The sequence below is a fragment of the Typopeltis vanoorti genome, chromosome 9 (genome assembly GCF_054136105.1).
Source record: "Typopeltis vanoorti isolate ZY-2024b chromosome 9, IOZ_Tvanoo_1.0, whole genome shotgun sequence".
Taxonomy (NCBI): Eukaryota; Metazoa; Arthropoda; class Arachnida; order Uropygi; family Thelyphonidae; genus Typopeltis; species Typopeltis vanoorti.
In genome coordinates, this window is record NC_143557.1 from 78,885,503 (window position 1) to 78,909,583 (window position 24,081).

General features: G+C 35.0%; 1 protein-coding gene across 3 annotated transcripts in view; it reads right to left on the bottom strand.

Moving 5' to 3' along the window:
* Window positions 1-24,081, bottom strand: part of LOC150103179 (cytochrome b5-like) — an 80,000-nt gene that overhangs the window by 16,667 nt on the left and 39,252 nt on the right. For all 3 annotated transcript variants that reach the window (XR_016548773.1, XM_090397393.1, XM_090397394.1), the window contains exon 4: window positions 8,272-8,300. Coding sequence is in view for 2 of the 3 variants with exons in the window: in XM_090397393.1 (XP_090253519.1) it covers window positions 8,272-8,300 (29 nt within the window). In the remaining variant the exon portion in view is untranslated. The remainder of the gene's footprint in view (window positions 1-8,271; window positions 8,301-24,081) is intronic.

Consider the following 24,081-nt stretch of genomic DNA (forward strand, 5'->3'; position numbering starts at 1 on the left):
GCCAAACATTTGGACTGGTGAAGTCGTAGAAATTTTCAGACAACCATTTTTGACTTTTCCCAGAGGTGTGGCAAGGGGCCGAATCCTGCTGCCATACATACGGCCTACCATTGGCTACCCTTGTTATCCAGGGCTTGACTACAGTTAGCAACTCCACGAACAAAGCCCGAATTCCAATGCCAGGGTTCTTCAACACCTGTTCCTGCAGATTTGCGAGGAATTCTGCTGTACGAATGCAATCAGATCGTCTGCTAGGGATCTTTCTTCTTGCTACATCCTTGTAGTCACCATTGCAAGTCTCTAGTTCATGCCTGATTGTTTTTACTGTATTCAGGGAGCATTGGGCAGCAGTCGTAATATCCTTATTTTGATGGCGGGCACGAATCATCATGATACAAGTTATTCTCTTCCATGATTCAGGTGGGTTCCAGCTATCCATCCTTTCTGACATCTTGTATATGAATGAAGAAGGGTCCAAACTTTTAAATGAAGAGAAGTGTGTGTTAATACATGTAACTTACGGAAAAATATAATTAATTATAAATATGTCAAATTTATCCCGAACACCCTGTATATATATATGCTTGTAAGTGATGTTAATAATGAGATCCCAGATGTAGGTCAAATTGATGTGGAGGGTTCTTTTTAAAATTTTTTTGCATTTTTAAATTGTAATGACACTAATTTGTTATGTTGTTCTATACTGGGAAAATTTATAGAGGATTTGTTCTCCAACAAATGTGCCAATGCGGTCCAAGATAAAAAATTCAGTATGCTTTCACTTGTGGATATGAGTTCCACTCTGGGAGCAAGTGCCCAGACCTCTGTTTATTTAGTAAATTGTTTACTCACTTTTGTAGTCAAAGGTGAGTAAATAATGTAGTAAGGTTTATGAAACAATCAGGTATCTATATATTATTTTTTAACACGGCATATGCAGCCTTACATTGTAGACTGCTCCAGAATTACCATTCAAACGTTTCAACTTTAACTGGAGTCTTCATTAATAAATAGACAAATACTCAATTAAAATGATGATGTATTAACACATTTTAACTATACTCTGAATTTGAGATGGTGTTGTGAAAAAAAAATCTCATATGCAGAAAAGTAAATAAAGTATTAAAAAGCAGGAGGTTGGCTGTAATTTAGCTACTTAGCTGAAATTTTTTTATTAGTAATATTCTTGTTACTGCTGTTATGTTAATGCTTCAAATTTAAATAGAAATTTACAATCTTACCAATAAGAAAGAATATCAGCCAAGCAATTTTATTTATTTATTTATCGTATGGCTTGTACACATGGTTAAAAGTGTCTTTTAACCATGTGTACAAGCCATACAATAAGATATAATATACATGTTAATAGATAAAATACACATATATGATGTGACAATAAATAAGATACACATATATGATAATATAAATTTAAAAAAAAGTAAAACATCTACATTCAGGCAAATACAAATATGAAATTTATGACAAGCATCAGACAGAAGATTAATTATATTTAAACATTTAGGTTTTTAATCCAGTTGATCACCTCTGGGGATAGGTCAAAGATATCCTTAAAGTCAGCTGGATATGCCGTCAACTCGCATTCCTGTACTATATGGTGAATGGTTTGGGTCTCGGCTCCACAGGGACAGTGGGGATTTGGTATCTTACCCCACTTTGAAAGCAAGTCTCCACATACACCATGGCCTGTACGAATCCTGTTAGCTGTTGTCCATATATTCCTGAGCAGGTCAAATCCAGATGGTTTTTGGAAGATGTTTATGTGATTATGAACTTCAGGTGATACTGCTTGGGACCATAGTACATCCCACCTACTCACCATAAGGAGGTTCTGGCTAAGAAGATTATGGGCAGTTTTTATGGTAGGTCTTCTGGATTTTAGTATATTAGATAAAGCATCTGGAATAAATTCATGTATTGGGAGGTTTTGGTTATTTAAAATTCTTTTATATTCACGAAGCAAGGCTTCCTGTCGTAGCAGTTCCGGAGGAGCAATATGGATCAAAGTGGAGAGCCATTGTAAGGGTGTACTTCTAATGCAACCCGTTATTAAACGCAGAGTGGAGTTAAATTGAGTAACTAGTTTATTGACATGGTAACTATTGAGCCAGACAATAAATAAGATACACATATAAACCTGTGTATCTGCTGCACTGTAAACTAGATCCATGGCAGTGCACCTCAGAGTTGTTGCACTTGAGCCACATTTAGTACCACAAAGCTTCTGAACTATGTTATTTCTGGTGCGAACTTTAGCAGTGATATTAATAATATGCTATTTATATATCAGAGCTCTATCCAGAGTTATTCCCAGATATTTAGGTGTTGGATTAAACGAATTAATGTTCCATCAGCATATATCTCTGGTTTTTGATTTACAAGTCTGTTCAGGTGAAAGCAAGAACATTCGGTTTTACCAGAATTTGGTGTTAATCTCCATTTTTTACAGAACTGCCATAAAGCCAACAGATCATTTGTCAATATTTCTTCAGTTCTTTTTATAGACTTGTCGCTGATCGGCAAAGCTAGATCATCTGCATAAGCAAACTTCCTGCTGGCTGTTTCAGAAATATCTGCAATGTAAAGGGTAAAAAGCAGTGGTCTGAGCCCTGAGGTAATCCATTCTTAAGCACTCTCTGTGCATAAAGCCAAGCAATTACTTCTGAATGACAGACAACATCAAAATCAGCTAAACAATGCTGTTTATAGAAATGTAGCATTTTAATTTTTTCTTCTTCTCTTTCCTGTTCTTACATCTTTTCACTTTTATCAAACTGTGCCAAAATTTTCAGGGGACCTTAAGCAACATAAGAAATTAAAATATTCTGAAATGGATCACAATCAGTTAAGAGATATGACCCATACAGATCTACAGAAAAAGAAAAATCTAACAATTTCTTCTTCTTAGTTTTAGTCCAAATGGACTAAACTTCTCAAGGGACATTAAGCAATATAAGAAAGAGCTGTATTCCTAATTTAGTCAAACTATTGAACAGTGTAACTAGCAAAAGTATCATGAGAGAGAGTAATTCTCCTCCTCTTCCCTCCTACATCATCCAACAAGTATTGGACTGACTCAGTGAACAATGTCAAAAACAACTATACATCATATTTGCTTAAAATCAGATGAAGAACGTTTCTTGCTCTGCAGGTCACATTCTTCATATGATTTACTTCTGTAACTCTGAAGGTTACACTGTGCAATTCACTGCTCTCTTTACAACTTCCTTTCACTTTGGTCTGAATAGAATGAAATTCTCGAGTAGCTGAAGTGACATAAAACAGCTTATTTCAAATTCAGCAAAATGGGTTGAATGATGAACACCTATAGCAGTGTCTATAAAGAAAGTAACCCTTCCCCCTTCATTTTTTATTCAACTGGACTTTCAGGAGTGCTTAAGCATTCTCAGAGGAGTACAGATAATGTAAGTGACAAACAAACCATTTTCCAAATTTCGTCAAAACTGGTTCAACAACATAAGCTATAAAAGTATCAAGGGAGGAAAACCTCCCAACACTCTTTTCAATTTTGGGGTGAATTCTCAGGTGACATTAAGCAACATAAGAAACAATTATATTTAAAATTTTATTAAAATTAGTTAAACAATGTATCTCCATAAGCATCAGAAAAGGATGAAAAACAACACATTTTGTTGTTTACACTATAATTTTTTTTTGTTGTTGTTGCAGTTTTTTTCTTTTTGTGTGTGTGTTTGCTATTTTCACTTTGCGAGACTCATTGCAAGATGCCTACACTAACCATTATCTGCAAAATACCACCAATCTTATCTTTTTTTCATAAACTCAGTCACTAAAAAAGTACTCGCAACCATTTCTGGAAACCTATTTCACTCATTCAATACTCTCAAAAAATCTAGTCATTACATCCTTGTTAACTTACACTCATATCCAACTCGCCAGAAGTGATCCTTCTGCTCTCTCTCTCTCATTATGTCACATATATTGAAAAATTTTTTCGGTTTCTTTCAATAAAACATTAACTTCATCTCCACATCCCAAGAAACTTAAATGAACAAATCTGCATAGAGTGGTCCAGATGTGACCACATCCAAGTCATCCTTTGGGTTAATCTTCCTACTCTGCAGTATGCTCTCCGAATGTAATTCCCTGTCGACCATCTCTTAAATTCCTAGCTTTGTTAATTACTTAATGTTCAGCTCTAGCAATATAATAGACAATGTGTAACCTTCTCATTCCAAACTTTACACTTTGCCACGTTAAACTTGGAAACCATTATCCTTTGCTCACACTATCAGCCTTTTTAATCATCTTACAGGATTTCTACATCACTTAGCTATTGCTCTCCTCAGTTTTGAATCATTAGCAAAACAACTGAATATTCCTTATATCATTAATGTGCAAATACAAAGCCCAGGTATTCTATACTTAATGTTTAAGTATAGAATCCTGTGGCATATCACAAGTCACCTACATCCTCTTGGATTCTACTCTGCCACATATTACTCTTTGATGTCTGTCCATCAGCTATCCTCTCATCAATATCACTAGCTTCATATCCATTCCCATTTACATAATACAGTTCTGTACAGCATCCTGCACAGAATTGTATTACATAAATTACTAAGACAAAACCAAACCTTCACAAAAGTCAGAACTATCCCCCACAGAGTATCAGCCTATCTACCTATTCCTAAATTTGTTCTTAACCAACTTTTCCAAATATATTTACTACACTCATGAAGAGTGATTGGTCTATAATTCACTACCTTTGTATTGGAGCTTCCTTCATATAATGAAACTATTTTACCCTCATTCTGCCCTTCCTCTCTCTCTCTTGGTAACTGCAGGAGCACAAACTTGAAGTTGAACAACCTGATCAAAATACTGTCAAATTCACTTCTCATCCAATCATATGGCAACAGTGCATTCACAATGAGGTTTTGCAATATCCTAAGCACCTCCAATTTAAGTACCTCTATTTCCACATCAGTCTTTGTTAATCTATTATTGAAATACTCCCACCTGAATGGCATGCCCTCAACACAGTAATATCAATCACTAATTAAATTATTCTTTCTGTTTTTGTCAATGTTCTATCACTGGCATTCATTAAGGTTATTCTATGATAATCATACTTCCTTTTACTCACAACTGAGATTTCCTTTGGCCTACACAGTTAATTTCCTCTCATAATCTGGTTCTGTCTTCCTACTATGCTAGTCATCCTTACCTGGGCTTTGTATTTGTAAGCTTGCTAATCACCATTTTCTTCATATACCATTCATAACATTTCCTTTGTTGCAGTTCTTACTTAATAATCATACTAATCCATTTCAATTCTGATTCATCCTCTTTGCTGTGGGTATACCAGTCTAACACTGCTTCCTTCAAACAGCCCCTGACTATTTCCTGCACAATATTAACATCCTTCCTTGTACATTTATATGCTAAGGTAATGTTTTAAGCTTGTCATAATCATTTTCATCATAGGTTTTAGGTAATGTCTTTTAAGAGTATTAATTCCATTTCCTTCTCTCTATGCGACTTTCCTTCCTTCCAATTAAATATCAATGGCTGACGTTCCCTTTGTGTAAATTTGCTAATATGCACGGCATTGACATCTTTCTTTATGTTGTTGCTTATGTCAACAACCAACTATATATTTTGTCCTGTGGGCCTTTATCTCACATTTCCTAACTTCCTATTGAAGTTCTACTCTTACTGGCTGTAGTTCTGCTATTACCAAGCAATACCCCACTCACCATCCTGTTCTATCTTCCCCGAAAATACTATATTCCTTATAAGCTAGCATATAGCATCCTCTGTCAACCAAATCTCACTAATGCCTATAACTTTTTTGGACAAGCTGAACTAACAATGCTAAAAATCCTCCCCCTTATTCTATCTGCTTCTGGCATTAGTAAACATAAACCTACCATCCTGTACTGACTGCGATTTTCAAATTCAAGATATCAGTAACTAAATTAAGAATTTTTTCATCGTCCGTACTCGTTTCAAAAGTGCTTGTGCATGCATGCACAAGCACTTTTCAAGTACAATCCATTAGTCATAAGCACATGGGTGGTCTGAAAAGTTGTCGGCCTCAACCAAGAACTTTTATCAGCAAGATTTTTTTTTTCTAAGTTGATACATCTATCATATGCATCCATGTGAAATTGCAAGTCATTCTATCAAGTAGTTTGTTTTATACAGCTATCTGAAGCAAAAGTGTTGTCTGTATCCCTTGAAATGGATAAAATTGAGTATCATGCGGTTATAAAATTCTTTGTAAAAGAAGGTTTAACGCCAAAAGAAATTCATTTGAAGTTCATAAAAGTTTATGGGCACCCTTCTCCTTCGTTTTCGACAATTAAGAAATGGGCTGCCGAGTTTAAACATGGCCGTACCATGTCTTGAAGATGATCCGTGTGAAGGACATCAAAAAAGTGTAACAACACCAGAAATCATTGATCAAGTGCACAATATAATATTGGATGATCGAGTCAAAATCCGTGAAATTGCTGAGACTATGGGCATATCAAAAGAACATGTAGGATATATTTTGCATGAAGAATTGCAAATGAAAAAGCTTTGCACAAGATGGTTGCTGCGCATGCTCACAGCAGATCAAAAATGCACTCGCATGAAAATCTCTGAACAGTGCTTGGAGGGCTTTAACAAGAATAAAACTGATTTTGTGTGTCGATTTATTACTGTGGATGAGACTTGGATTCACCATTACACACCAGAATCCAAATAGCATCGACTTTGTCTTCTTTGTTCAGTGCCAAAGAAGACAAAGTCGGGTGCATCAGCAGGAAAGGTCATGGCATCGGTGTTTTGGGATGCTAAAGGCATTTTGTTTATTACAATAACCGGGGAATATTATTCCAATCTTTTAACCAGACTAGATAAAAAAATTCATGAGAAAAGACCTGGTTTGCAGAAGAAAAAAATCATCTTTCATCAGGACAATGCACCTGCCCACAAAAGTGTTTTGGCAATGGGAAAATTAAGGGATCTGCACTTTGAATTGTTGGAACATCCACCCAATTCCCCCAGATTTGGCTCCCTCTGACTTCTATCTCTTCCCAAAACTAAAACTCTTCCTCGCTGGTCAGTGGGTTTTCTTGGAATCAAGAGGTGATCGCTGCTGTAGAGGGGTATTTTGCAGATCTTACTGAGAACCACTACAGGGATGGGATAATGGCACTGGAGCATCGCTGGAATAAATGTATTAGTCTTAAGGGAGATTATGTTGAAAAATAAAAATAATTTTGAAATTATAAATTCGTTTTTTCATTATTAGGCCGAGAACTTTTCAGACCACCCTCGTAAGTCTCTTCAACCATGAAATTCACTTCATGCATCTACAAACTGTACAATTCTTCCTGCACACTGATGTGTTTGCAACCACTGCCATTCTCAATTCATTCCTATCATACCATGATAACAGCCTTACAGTCTTCATTCACTCACTACCTCCACCATCCCCTGTTTCTTCCAGATTTATCAATGGTTGCCATTTAATCTGCTGCAGATATATAAAAATGTTTTATAAATATTAAGTTTGATTATAGTAATTTCTTTGCTCTTATGAGTGTGCTTGTTTAGGTTCACAAAACTGCATAGTACTGTATGCTGTATTTTGTAATTGGCAGTCAGGGTGTCACAGTTAGATGAATTTAACACATTGGATTCTGTTTGATGCGAGTTGTGCGAGAACGGTGATAGACCATGTTTGAAGTATTTTCAAAGTGTCTCAGAGGCATAGGTTAAAAAAAAGCACGATGAAATGGTGAACATTATTGCTAAAATAGCTATCTAAACAAGTTCTTGCAGTAATTAGAAGCAATTATGTTGATTACAGTCAAAATGTTAGTGATATGATGATATCTAATTACTGTATGAACTTCTATGGGTTGATGTTTTAACTATAATGCATTTCACCACTCGACTATCACATTTTTTCTTTTTTTTATAGCAAATTAGTCAGCAAGATATGAAATACAATCCAATGTAAAAAAGAAAAAGTGTATAACCACAAAGGATAAGACAAAACTTTAAAAGACAACAAGCATATTTAATCAATTACATAAGCTATTAACATGCACTCAACATAAATCACGAGAAGGCTTCTTACCTACTTAGGTTATATATTATTAATTCTGAATTTTAATTTTTATAAATATAAATTTCATCTACAATCCATGGTAATTCCACATACAAAATAAAATAAATCAAAATGGATTAGTATAAAAATATACATACCATCTTTCATGAAATGCATCTGGTTTTATCTAAAAAGACAAAATAATATTTTATCTTTTAAACAAGTAATAAAACAGCATGCAATTATAAAAATATTTCCTACAAGATCCACTTATTATTTTTCATAGGAATATACTAATTTGTTTTCCATCATAGCATGACTTGTGATGCACATGAAATTCATGTATATATTCTATACTGATTTTATATGAAAATATGATTCTAGACATATAGCAAGAACTTAAAACATTGTTTATATTAGAATAGGGTCAAACATGCAACTAGTCCGGCCTAGTGGTTAGCGTATCCGCTCTCCAACCAAAGGCTGCGGGTTCGAATCCCGCTGTGGGCATGGATGTTGGTGATTGTCTGTGGAAATACTAGTGGTGGTGGTCGGCAGTAGATGGCATTGGTGTAGATGATGAAGGTAGTTGTGGTTGGTGGAGACGGAAACTTGTAGAGTAGATGCCCTCCCTCGATGAGTCTTTGGAGTCCCTGGAGGTGTTATGATATAATAATAATAATAGTCTACAAATATCTGTTGCAACTCAGATGTCAGTTCATGAGGAAATTCCTAGAAAGACACTAGACATTCCCAGTTATTTTCCTGCCTCCAATGAAAGTAATTTGACTTGAAATATGATTCTAATAAAACAAATTTAAACATTTATTTTAAAATAAAAAATTACAATTTTTAATTGTTAAGAATACATAAAGGCAGAGATAGCAAACCATTTCTGGTGGGAGATAGTGCTTCAAAAATATATATATCTTGAATACCAAATAATTTTGACTTAATATTACAACTAAGGTAAGTTATCCAAGTTCAGCCTGCATATTGTTTATTTATGTAATAATAGAAATTATGATCAGTAAAATGAATTTTTTTTCTCCAATTTTAGGACAGATGTAACAAATTAAAAGTGTAAATAAAGGGAAAACTGACTGACCAATTCAATGTGTAAATTTAAAAATGATATTTATTTACAATTTGTAATTTTTTAACTGAGAATTTTTAAGAATATGTCCTGATAAGCTTGGTTATCAATATGGATTTTTCTTCATCTCTTAATATTTATCCATGCACTTTCTTCAAAACAATTTAAATACTACAAACATAATTAAACAAAAATAATGAAAAATGATTTTCCTTCTGAATTTCTATCTGTAATTGCAAAATCTTTGCAATTATATAGTACCACTTTGCAAAATCTATGCAGCAATTAATCAAAGTTGTTTTTCAGTCCAACTTAACACCCTACTCTCTTTTATCTTACTATTCTAATAGCTTCCTTAAACTATTCTCTCTATCCAATGAAATATGTTTCCTCCATCAGTATATTTCTCAAAAACTACAATATGCAGTTGCCGAAAACAACAAATGTTAATTTTCTCTAACATTTAGTAGTATTTTGAGCATTATCTTTGCCCACAGTATAGTATACCTCAATTCTTGAATATTTATTGAAGTAAAATAAACATTAAAAGAAAGATTGTACAATATATGAACAAGGAGAAGTCCAAACAGCCAGTTCTTTAATGAAATAGGTTTTATAATAACAAATACGGGACATATTGTGAATGATGTAGCAGTTTTAAACAATTTTAATAAGATAGCCCCACAGAATGATAAGATCTAAAATTATAATTAATGAAAAATGGAAAAAAAATAAACTAATCAAAGAGAAGTTCAATGCAATAAATCTCAAAAATGTAAAACTTGAAAAGCAGATATGAAGCTGTTTAAAAGAGAACCTTGAAATAAATTCAGAGAGCAAAGAGGGAGAAGAAGATAACCCAGATGAGATTAATCAAAAACTAAGCAATACTATAATTAATATCTCCTATGAAAGAGGTGGAATTATTTCCCATACAAGAAATAGAATTTTCAAAAGAAACTAGATTTGTTAAGAAAACAGAGAATTAAAAGAGATGTTACCACAAAAAATTCAATAGAATATTCAGAATTATGCAAAACAATCATAAAAAAAAAGAATGATGCATGAAATCTGATCCTTTAATACCCGAAAAATAAAAGCAATCATTTGAAAATAATAAAAATAAGAAAGTTTTGAGAAGAGCTTTGGCAATAGGAAAAAAAGATATTGTTGCTCTAATAGAAAAGTATGACAAAATAATCAGAGATAAAAATGGAATGATAAATAAATTAAAGAATATTATGAAAAACTCTAGAGCATAAAGAAAGAAATTTAGAGACAACTGGCTTCAAGAAGTTGTCAATTGGAGTTATGAGAGAAGACATTGAGGCAGATTTGAAAACAATGAAACAAGGAAAAGCTCTAGAAGATGGGATTTGTGTAGAATTCAAATTTAAAGGGAAGGCAGCAGCTGACCACTTGACAAAACTCTTCACACTTTGTTTAAAACAGAGAAAAATCCCAGAAAAACAGAACAATGCACTAATAATAATTTATAAAACAGATGAAAAGGAGAATATTAAAAATTATAATCCATTAGTTTATTACCAGTATACAAAATTTACAAAAGTAATAAATAGCAGAATAATGCAACAGCTCGAATATATGCAATCAGAGGAGCAGGCAGGATTTGGGCGTAATCACAGTACCAGTGATCATATCCACAGTCTTAGGAAAATAATAGACTCTGTTTAGACTTTGAAAAAGCATTTAACTCCATCAAAACCTCGGCTATCCTAGAATCATTGTTAAAACAGAAAAAACCAAAAACATGAAAATGCATAGTCATGTCACCTCTGCTATTCAAAAGAGGAATAAGACAGGAAGATACAATATCTTCCAAACTCTTTACATCTGCCTTAGAGAAAGTTTTTCATGAATTGCACTGGAAGAATTAAAATCAAAAGATTCTAACTCATCTGTTTTTTGGTGATGATATAGTTCTCTTAGCAGAAAATGCAGAAGAGCTAGAAATAAAATTAAGAGAATTAGCTCAAGTTTCCAGTCAAATAGGGTTGAAGATGAATTTAAACAATACAAAAGTAATAATGAATGATAATTTAAAACCAAAAATAATTATACTTGAAGATAGAGAAGTGGAAAGGGTAAATTCACATGTTTATCTGGGACAAATTATAAAATTAAAGATATCTTCAAAGGAGATATTAGTTTGAGGAGGAAAGCTTTCAATCAGCATACTGTACCCGTAATTACATATGGAAGTAAAAATTGGAACTTGACTCAAAATATGATTCATAAACTGAAAGTTATCCAGAGAACAATGGAAAGGAATATGCTTGATGTCACACTTAAAGACAGGATACCATTCCATGTGATAATATTGAGAACAGTATACAGAACATCATCCGTTACATTATGCATTCGAAATGGTGATGGGCTGGATATCTGCAAGCTTTAAAAATGCAAGATGGCATAAATTATAGACAGAATGGAGACATATGGATAGCAGTAGACAAAGGAAAAGACTAAGAAAGAGATGGCAAGATGAAATTGTTGATTGCAGAAATGCAATGGATGAGAAAAGCTGAAAATATAATGGAATGGAGAAATTTGGGGGAGCCCTTCATACAGCAGTGGACTGATACAGGCTGAAGGAAAGAAAATAAGCATTGTCTTAATTATTCCTAAAAATATATTTTATTGTAATATATATTATATTAATACTACTGATAATATAAAAGTGGCCAATCATTGAATTAATTACATCGAGAAATGTGCTTGACATCCGTGCTTATTGTTAGCAGAACGATTCTGAACAAAGTAAAATCCTTTACTTGGAAGATTTTAGATGCAAAGTGCAGGAAAATATTGAAGAAAAGTTATAAATTATAATGTTTAAGTTTTAAGACATTATTTATCTCAAGCAATATTGGCTAGCTTGGGAGTGTAGAACTTCATCTTCAGCATATTTACATGCAATCACCTCCAATAATAGTGTGTTCATGATACCTGTGTCTTCTGCTCTGCAAGAAACATGGGATATCATAAGTGTAGAACCTGTATGTGACCAGCACAATTTGCATATCACACAGCAACTGCAGCAGCAGACACCGGTAAGTAGAATGCTAAACAATTACAGCTGGTAGAGAGCAGAAAGTAAAGCGTGGAAAATTCAAACATTATGGAATAATAGTTGAATTTTTATGAGTACAGTATTTTTAGCAAGGATAGACAGGATAGGAGAGGAGGGGAGGGTGCTGCTAATGATAATGGATGACTTGAATCTGGTTAGAGTCGAGAATCTATATCTGCAAAACTAGTAAGTTTATTGTGTAGCAGTGAGGTTAAGGCCATCTAGTGTAAGGTGGAGTCTAGCAAGATCAAATGCATAGTAAGGTGTTGTTACAGACCTAGTGGATCGGTTGCTAGTGGCAGAGAAATACATCATCAAATAAAGAAGATGAGTGCAAAACAGGTAATCATAATAGGTGACTTTAATTATCCAAACATTGACTGAATAGCAATAAAATTTCATGAGAAGAATGAAACTGAATTTATTGAGCTGTTGCTAGACAGCTTACTCATGCAACATGTGACAGAAGGAAATCGAGGTCAAAGTGTGTTAGATCTGATTACAGTATTGGGATGGGAGGCTCACAGTTAAAAACATAACTATTCTGCCTACAGTTGAATATGTTCATGTGATACTCACTTAAGAAATGAATAACTTTATGAATGGTTCATTCAGAACATGTTACACACGGTAATACAAAGCAGGAAATTATGACCAAATGAGGAGTATGCTGGGTTCAGCTACATGATATCAGTTGTTGGATGGGAAGGAGATTGACAATGCATGGGAAGCACCTAAAAAATACATACTTAAATGATGCAATATTGAAATGTGCACCTAGAGTTTGAAGAATAAGAATGAAATGGATGTGTAATCTTATTAAGCAAGAGATTTGTAAGAAAAAAAATGATGTGGAAGAAATACCTTGTGCATAAGGATGATGTCAGTAATGAAAATTACAAGCAGCAGGCCAGAAAAGTCACAAATGCAGAAAGCAAAGTGAGCATGAAAATAAACTGACTCTGCAATCTAAATATAGCTCAAAAGAATTCTATCATTATGTTAATATGAAAGAATAACTCTACCGAATGCAGATGGTATGCAGAAGTAATTGTTCAACTAATGAGTAACAATTTGCAAAAAGCTTTCAACCTGGTGTATGCAGCATTGAGTTCACTGGTAGCTCTTCATTAGATGAAGAAAGTGAGGTGTATCAGAAGGTACTAGAGCTGTTGTGCAAACTGAATAAGAATTCTGCAACATGGACTGATGGGATATCAGCATGGATGCTAAAAGTTTGTTTAGCTGAACTGGCTATTCCTTTGACCAGGCTATACAACTCTAGTCTCAGAACAGGGAAGATTCTACAGGAGTGGAAAGAATGTATGGTAATCCCATTGTACATGGGTGATGAAAAGACTGATATGTATACAGCAATCAACCTATCAGTATCTCTGGAGATGTTGAAAAAGTTGGTTAAGGCTCGTATATAGAGATGGGTTGACAGAGAAACTATACTTTGCAATGAACAGCATGCATTTACTAAGGGAAGGTCATGTTTCAACAACTTGCTCTCATTCTATAATAATGTAACCATAGATGTTGAAAGTTTATTTTTCACTTGGTCAGACTATAATAAATTTAGTTTAATCCTTTATCCAAGTGTGCGCAAACAAAGTTTACGCCTGAAAGTATCTTCAGGACTGGGATAAAGTGGTACAACACCGGGCAACTCCTTGCAAAGGTAGAGCAAGCTACCAACACTCCTATCTCAGTATCTCCCATAATGCAAAACACATCTCCTTGAGGATATGTATAATGTTATGCATTAAGGGAAAGGCCACTACCCAGACTAGTTTCGCTAGTCTGGGTAGTGGCCTTACTAAATTTATTATTAATGTAACCATAGAGTTGGACAAGAGAGATGGATACACTACTTTTGGATTTTGCTAAGGCTTTTGACAGAATACAGCATGGAAGAATGTTGCATGAATTGGAGAATATGGGATTGGATTATAAAATATGGCATGGGTAAGAGGATGGCTGCTTGATAAATATCAAAAGAGTAGTATATGGAGGATGTGAGTCTGCAAACTAGTCGTGTACCACAAGGATCAATTCTTCTCCCATTGTTATTCAATCTCTACACTAATGACACTGGGAAGGATTTGACAGGCAAGATACAGCTATTTGCTGATGATGCAAAGATAGGTAAGTTAATCAGGAATGCAACTGATATGCAATACTTGCAGAATAATTTGAATAACCAGATAGAGGGCAAAGGAGAGTGTTAAAAATTATATCAGGATTGTAGAATACACATTATGAAGAGAGATCAAGAATTTGAGGACTGAAGACACTAACTAGAAAGAGGGGGGGGGGTTATATGATTGAAACTTACAAACCTCTGAAAAAGTTATACAGGATACCAATAGATGGAATATTTTATTTTATGGAGGGTGGGGAAGGGATTGCGAGGGCATCCTTGGAAGTTGGGAATGAATGCTGTCAAGAAAGGAGTGAGGGGCTACATTATTCAATCATAGAGTGGTGTGTGATTGGAATGGATCAATTAAATGATCTCTCTCTGTTTTGTTGAAAGAGGAATGGATGACTAAGAATAGACTTTGAACTCAGTACAGGGATTAATATAATTTACCTGTTTGATTTAATTCATCCTGTATATAGAAAACTAATAGTATTGAAAATGGCTTGAGTCCTTGAAACGCAGTTTATGATGGCTCAATATGATGTCATTCCTGGCTAAGGTGTTTCACATCATAAGTTTGTTTAATAATTTAATGTAGTCAAGCTCAACACACACACACAGCTTTATTTACTACACAGTTTAAACTGAAAGAAAGTGTATGAAATAATTAAGCCAATTTATGTGTCTAATAAACAGGATAGTGGTGATCTCACACAACAGGATGAAATTCATCTACTACCTAAAAAAAAAAGAAATTACTATGCATTAAAAGAGGATCAGTTACTACCATGAAGGTCAAAAGAAATAATTATTTATGGGAAAACTTCCCAATCAAAAATATAATATTGATGCAAGAGAAAAGTATTCTTAAACATATGTGTCCGAGGTGACGTCAAAACTGACCATTATGTCATTATGTTGGAGTGTAAGGTTTTTCTATACTGGCTTTGAAGTGGGCTGCCAGTATAGTGTGAGAGCGCTTTGGCTAAATATTTAGCTAGTTTGTAAGTGGGGGAATCAGTGCCATCCACTATGGGATGTAATGCACATTTTCTCTGTTTCATAAAATTCTTCCGCTCATCATCCAGATGAGCGGAAGAATTGTGAGTGTAGCGACCTGAAAATGTAGGCTTGCGATAGACAGACGTGGAGATGGAGCCATCTCCTTTTCTTTGAATGTGTAAATCCAGAAAGGAGATAACCTGTGGAGATTCTTTTTCTAGTGTAAAGTTGATGCGAGGGTGAAGAAGGTTTATTTTATCTAGAAACAGGTGTAATTCTTGTTTGGAATGATCCCAGACTGCAAAGACGTCGTTGACATATCGTAGCCAAATTTTTGGTTTGGGTTCAAATGTGAAAATTTTTTCTTCAAGATATTATAGAAACAGGTTTGCTAAGTTTGGTGATAAGGGAGATCCTATTGCTGTTCCTTCCTCTTGAGCGTAAATTTTTCCTTTCCAAGTGAAGTAACCGGATGTAATAACAAATTTGAATAATTCAACAATATCAGACAGAAATTTTTGAGTTAATAACTCTACTGTTTCCTTATGGGAAATGTTAGTGAAGAGGGAGACAATGTCGAAACTAATTAACGTCAGTTTTTAACAGTTGAATGTCTTTTATTTTTACGTGAAACTCTGTGGAATTTTTAATTGATGAGGCTGAGTGGCATGTGAGGACAGAGGTTAGATAAAAATCTTGATAACTTGTAAGTTGGGCTGCTAATAGAATCTACGATGGGTCTGAGTGGAATGTTATTCTTGTGAAGCTTAGGTAAGCCATATATTCTAGAAGGTCTAGCATGGTATGTCCTGAGTTTTTTAATTGTTTCTTCATCTAAGGAAGAGGTTTCATAAAGTAACTTATTTAGTTTCTTGAGTTGTCTTTTTGTAGGATCATAATCCAGTTTGGCGTAAGTATTTTGATCTCAGAGTAGTAAATTCATTTTTCGGTCATATGAATTGGTATCTAGAACCACAATAGTATTTCCTTTGTCAGCTCTGGTGATGATTATGTTTTTATTACATTTTCAGTTCTGATGGTGGGATATTTAAGACATTTAAGTTAATGAGAGGATTTTATCAGATTAATCTAGAGGGGATTATAAAAAGAGTAGGTGAGAGGGGAAGAACCAGAGGTTATTCCTGGAAGTTATGTAAAAGTGTGGTGAAGAAGGATGTGAGGAGTAGATTTTTTACATGGAGAATTGTCAGTGAATGGAATGCATTACCAGAATGTGTTGTTAATGCAAGGAGTGTTAAGGACTTTAAGATTCTATATGAAAAATATGTTGTCAGTTGAATGAACCTCCCACGATGAGTCTGTCGACTCCATGGAGGGTGTAATAATAATATTTTAAAGGTGGTATGGTCATTTAAACAGTTCTGGAAATGAAAGATTATCAAAATAAATATTTGAAAGAAAAATGGTAAGTAAAATATATATAGAAGATTAAGTTCAAGAAGGATTAATGTAATTAGCAGTGCACAAGAAGACAATATTATTATCTTCAGACCTCCATGGAGTCAAAGACATGGGCGTTCCCTCTGTCACACACAGTTCATCATTCCATACTTTAAATACATTTCACATTCTGTGCAGTCACCACACACTCAGGCAATGCATTCCATTCATTCACTACTCTCCATGCATAAAATACCTGTTTCTCATTCCCTTGCTCTCATCTGCTTTATATAGCTTCCAGGGATGACTTTTTGTTTCCCCTCTATCTCCCACCCTTCTATTAAAAGCCTCTCAACACTAATCTAATAAAGATCCTCCCCCCCCTCCCTCATCTCCACTAGGTGCAAATTGCATTTTACCTTTCTTCATACTTGACATTCCAGAGACCAGAAACCACCTTAGTCAATTTTATCTGGACTATTTCCAATATCTCTCCAGCTAAGCTAGCTAACGCCTTTTTTTTATTCCTGTATAGGGAGTAGGTGAGGCCGTTTTAGCCCTATCTAACTTTAGGAGATTGAGTGGGCAGTTCAATCTCGACTGGTACCCAATCAGAGATAGCTGGCCCAAGGCTATCACTAATTAAGCGGCATGCAGTGAAGAGAGACGGCTTAACAAGTGCTGCCAGCTCGTGATCCCTAACCCTAACACAATATATTTAATGTCTGAAATAATGTGGGTTCTACGGTCGATTTTCTTGAGTTTACGTGACGAAAAACTCGTTGTTCGTGACAGAGATCAACTAACTCGGGTACTTGCTTTGGCAGTACATATACTAAATATCTCTTCGTCCTTTTGAAAACCAGGTGACCAAATCTGTCCACAGTAATCCATATGCAGACTTATCAAAGGCCTTATACAACAGAGCCATAACATCTTTGCTTCTACAACTCAGTGTGGTTTACACCACTGAGTGGTGTAAACCACACTGTAAATGGTGTGAATTTGTGCTGTGCTCACAATTTTAGCAACTGTGTACTCTAAATTTTAAGTCCCTATCCACCACCACTTCCAGATCTCTTATTTCTTCCAACTCCTCCAATATATTCCCATCAACTGCGTACTTGCATCCTATTTTTGTTTTCTGAATTTTAAAAACTTGCATTTTGCAACATTACACTAGCCAGACCACTCCTATGCCTATTCACTCAGTCTGTTCAAGTCCTCTTGTAAAGCCATATTTGCTTTAATCCTCATAAATAACAAATCTGATTTCCCATAACTGAAAGTTTTTCTAAAAGTTATTCAAAACAGAACTTCTGTTAAACTAGAAGCAAATGAGCCATGTGAACAAGTAGGATTTAAAAAACATTTTTTTTAACAACAAATCACTTGCATACAATAATTCAAATCATCAAAAAATATAATGAACAACAACTCTATACATTGCTTTTGTCAACTATAATAAAGCATTCAACTCCATAGCCTGACTTACTCTTTCAGATGCTCTTTAATATATCAAAACAGGCCAAGCTATTTACAGCAAAAGTCAAGCAGCTGTTTGCACAGAAAGAGAGATTACTTTCTAATCAACAAACATGTTAAACAAAGTGAACCAAGACTCCTTAAGCTTTTTTGACAGCACTTGAACTTATCTCTAGAATACTGGACTAATAAGGGAATCCGTATCTTAGAAAAGAAACTAAACAATTTTCACTCTGCTAATGATATTGTCATCTTCTCAGAACACCCGACTGAAGTGATGGAGATGATAAACAAACAACACAAGCAGACTAATAGGACTAAATGAATTTTACAAAAAAACAAAAATCATGACTAAAGCACAAAAATTACTACCTTGCTAGATGGCATCAGTGCCAAAGGATACTTATCTACAACAAATAATATCCTTCAGCAACAGACAAGAAGAAATACAGTCGAGTAATCAAAACATGGAATAATTACTGGCGATTAGGACAATAGATGAAAGGTGATATGCCCATCTGTTTTAAAAATCAGACATCTGGCAGATCACAAAAATTGTAGATGTCATTCAAAAAGACAAACAAGCAAAATGGAACCGGGCGAGAGAGCGAGAGAGAGAGAGAGAGAGAGATATCTCCACATACCTGGAAAAATAAAAAAGGATACAAAAAGAAAACTAAAAAATTATTTACTGATATTTTCACTTCATACTGTGATAATGTTTGGGATTAAGAACAGGTAATAAAGCATACAACACACAATTTACAATTTATTATGCATAAATTTATTGTACAAGAATATAAAAAAAGTTTTGTATAACAAATATTTTAATAATATATGTAGTGAAACATGTAAATTTCATTAAATAACTAAGCTTAGTTGGATACTAGGTAAATGCTTAAAAAATTACTAAATATTACAAATTTTGAAAAATATGCAGCATTCGAAATGTCAAACTTCACTGTTAATAAGGATGCCAGTTATCGTACCGTTGCATACTGTCCCAAAAAAGCATTATGTGTACACACACAACGTATATATCAAACATCACTGACATGGAAATAATTTTAGATGGAAAATATTAACCATTAAATTGAAAAAAGGATAGTGAAAGCCATCGGACCATATTATTATTATTGATATCTGATCTCCATGGAGTCAGAGATTTATCAACACAAAGCTCATCCAACCATGTAAACTGATTTAATGTGTCCATATTCACAACATGCTCAGGCAATGCATTCCACACACTAATCACTCTCCATGCAAAGAACCTCCGCTACTCACACCCTCCTTATACAGTTCTAGGGATGGTGTCTTGCTCTACCCCATTCTCTCATTCTATGAAAAATTTCTTCCATGTCAACCTGATGACAACCCCAGACTAATTTATGTTTGCAATTCACATTCTTTCAATCTGTCTTCATACTCCACATTCCAAAGACCACTGTGAATTTACTCCAGGCCCTTTCTAACATATCATCATCACCATGAAAACCTAGTGACCAGATCTCTTCACAAAACTTTATGAGGCCTGATAAAGGCCTTATACAATGGAATCATAACCTCTTTATTTCTGCACATTAAGGTCCTCCACATCATTGCCATTATCTAATGTTGACGACTTCAGAATTCATGCATTGTGCCCCTGAATTTCAAGTCTGTTCACCACCACTTCTAGATCTCTCATCTCCTCTATCTCCTTTAAAGTTTCTCACTAAGTATATACTTTGCATCCCATCATTGCTTATTCAAAACCTTACACTTTGCAACACTGAAACTGACAGTTCCACTTACCTACTCATTCATACAATATCAGGTCCTCCTTTAAGGCCATAACATCTGCTTGATTGTGCACTGCTCTCCCCAGTTTTGCATCATCTGCAAATATTTGCATATCTAAACTCATCTCTATATCATTAATATACAAACTGAACACCAGGCCCCAATACAGTCCCCCTGCAGCACACCACTAGTGGCTTTCCTCTGTTAATTATTTATTTTATGTGATTTATACTTGATTAAATCCTTTCTCATTTAAAACCTTATTCAATTGAAGTCCTACCGGCTGCTCTATTGTTATGTCGTTACTTTCTCTATATATTCTGTTTTATATATATATCTATGCTATCTTTCTATCGCTATTTTACTTCTTCAGATATTGGGCCTTTAATATGCTTGCATCTATTTATATCTAAGACTGTTTCCTCTTTAGATACTGGCAAATTTTTATTATGCTGCACCAGCCAGTATCCTATAGTACAAAAGGTTCCTACTCAGGGAGACAATACTAGACTCTTAGCCGTTCTTACACAATACTCTACTTTAATGCTGCTGTATAGATTCAGACTGCAGTCGTGACCAAAATCTATAATTATATTTGCTTTCTAAATCCTTCCCACCAAAATAGGTTCTATTTTTATAAGTGGTAGTTTGGAATCGTAATCAGGCATGGTTCAGGTAAATATGACAAGTTTATTGGAATATCTAAACAGAATACAAAATTCATACACTCAATAATGACTCAATACTAAATGAAACTCGAGTTAAGAGGTTAACATATTCTAAATTAATTAAAGGTCATAAGGCATGCGAAACACAATAACTGCATATTGGGATAGATAGCAAATGATATGAAGTTGAACTAAAATCCTTTTCTGTAATGCTATTCATAAGATAATATAAACAAACATTCTAATGTTACTCAGTTACTAAAATCCACAATTCTGATCTCATTAAGTTAATTCTATCACATACAATTACTAAAGATCTCTTCCAAACAATTCTTTTTCTCTCAAAGGAGGTTAACTTTCTAATTAGAGACTGTCCACAGAGTTATTTAGAATACTGTTCTTAATTTCACATTTCTGTGTCCTAGTTCTCTCCAATACCTTAACCACAACTCTGGATACATAAATTGGCCTATAATTTGTAGACACAGCCTTATCACCTTTATGCAGTGGAATAATTTTACCTTCTTTCCACTCTCTTTGAACCTGCATAAGACTCTTATTAAACAAATGTGCCAATGCTACTGCCAATTTCCTGGATCATTCCCTTAAGACAGATGGTGATGTGTCATCAAATCCTATAACCTTATTGTCATCAAGCTTATTTATTTCCTCATATACCTCCTGCTCACTCACAATTTAGCCATCCTGATGACTTGAGTTTTTCATGACTTCACCCTGATGAGGATAAAATACCCTTATAAATTGTTCACTGAATAGCTCAATGATGTCTTCTGCAGCAGTTATCATTCTACCATTTTCATCCATTAACATCATCTTACCATGGCCGCGCAGTTAGCCTAGTGGCTATGTGCTTCGCAACCACATGCCTGGGGAAGGAGTGTCCTAGGTTCGATTCCCGTCGACGACGTGAGGAGCTTAAGGATCTTCCTCAGCCGTAGCCAAGTTAGCCGGTCTTGGGCATGGACAGCAGGGTTTCCCCCCTCATTTATCTGGGTTTTTTTTTTCATCCTGCAAGCAGGCAAACCGACCCCATGAACACACACAGATACAGTCAGGAATACTTAAGACAATCCCTCCAGTCATAGGTCTGCTTTGTCAACTATGCCAGTCCTGAACCCAGATAAAAATTAGGGGGATTGAGGTGGTGCCATACCTCCCCATAAAAGCGGCTCAAGGCAGTTGAATCACCATACAAAATGAAATGAAATGAATCTTACCATAATCATTCTTCCTTCTACTTGTCACATATCATAAACTCTAGGGTTTTTCTTGGCCTGATTTGCTAACTTCTGCTCATACTATAGTTTTGCTGTTCTTACCAACTTAGTCACCTTCCTGGCCTGCTCTTTATACTCTTCATGCAATTGAATGCTATCTCTTATTCATCTTGTGCTGCCTCCACAATATCCCCTTCTTCCAAATTTCATGCTTAACCCTTTTATATATTCATTAGACATCTACATTATTCAGCTTATGTACCTTTGGAATACATTTGCACAGCGATGTAGCTAAATATCTTTTGGTCAGTTCCATGCAGTATTTATCTTCCTCCAGCTTAACACTTCATTCCATGTGTTATAGCCTCAAGCTGTCTCCTAAGTTTTTCATAATCACCAGCTTGGTAATTTCATAAATATCCTTTCCTCACAGAACTCTTCATATGGCTAGCCACAACTCGTGTGATCACTTCATGATCACTCACCAACTGGAGGGAAGTGCCACCCTACTCACAATCACATCCTCTGATGAAATGATAAGATCTAAAACACTTGAACCTCACGTGCCCTCCTTTACATACTGCCTAAGATAGCTGTCAAGAAATTCATTCTTTTTATTCCAAATGCTATTGCTTCATTCCAATCCATACTGCCATAATTACAAGAGTATGCTGAAAAGTTGTGATAATCACCATGAAGGAAGTGAGATAGAACCATGTAACTGACACATTATTCTACATATTCCCCATGAAGTGTTATACACTTGTTACAATGCGGCTGCATCAATTGCAAATGATGCAGCAGCATTGTAATAACGATGATGATGATCATCATCATCATTGCAAATAATGCAGCAGCATTGTAACAATGCTGCTGCATCATTTGAAATTGTCTGAGAAAAGTCTTTCCCCCTTGTTGCACAAACCAGTCCTCAACTGCAGATATGACCTCATTATCTGTGGTAAATTTGTTCTGCTACAATCACAGTTGAACAAGTGAAAGCATGTGTTATTGAAGAGGTTTGATCACAATGCCTCACATAAGAGGCAAATTTCATTAACATTAGTACTGAGGCGATTCCTTTATTAATAAACTTTAATTTCATTGCCCTGGGTTTCATGAGCAGTGTAAGCAGGTGTGTTGTCCTGCAAAAGCAATATGCCTCTGTTCATTTTCCCACGGCATTCTTCCTTCAGTACCTCCTTCAATTCCTTCAGAGCTGTTGAATAAACTGCTGCTGTAACAGTTTCACCTTTTTTGAGGTACTTGGTAAGGATTACACTTTCCACATCCCAAAAGACAAAGGCATTTGTCTTTTTTTTGTTCTAGGTGTTTATCAGAACTTTTCAGCTCCCTCATAAAATCACCCATAGTAATCAACCTACACTTGTTCACTAACCGAAGTTGCTTAGACATTTCTTCATCGCCACCCTCCACATTCACTGGCCTATAGCAGTATCCGACTAAATATCTCTTGCTGTTGACCTTCACTTCACACCATACGGACTCAAAACCACTGCCACTAGTTACATCTTGCATCTCTACTTTGTGTGGACATAATTCGCCTGCTATCATCAGCAGCAATCCCTCCCCTCTTCTTGTCCTTTCTGGCCTCACGGAAAACATATCCTTACATTTCTATTCCCATCAGGATAACAACGTTATCCATTCATGTTTCACTTATTAATGTACCATATTAACGTGCAAATCAAATACAGGAATACCTTGTACAGCACGGTTTTGAACAACGCGGGTTTTGGTCTAACGCGGTTTTTATTATTACATACACTAACATTGTCAACACTGACCGGCGACTCCCAGGCGCTGCAAGTGACAGTCGAGAGCCACATTTATGCAGTAGTTGTTCGATTGGCTCTCACATAGACACGTTCTTTCCCCGTGGCATTTTATTATTTACGTTAATATTAGTATTTAATATTTTTTTTATTATTTAAGTATGAGTGAAAAGAGACGAAACAAACAAGACACTGTCAGAGTAACAAAAAAATACGCAAGTGGTTGACATTAGAGAAGAAACTTGAAATTATAA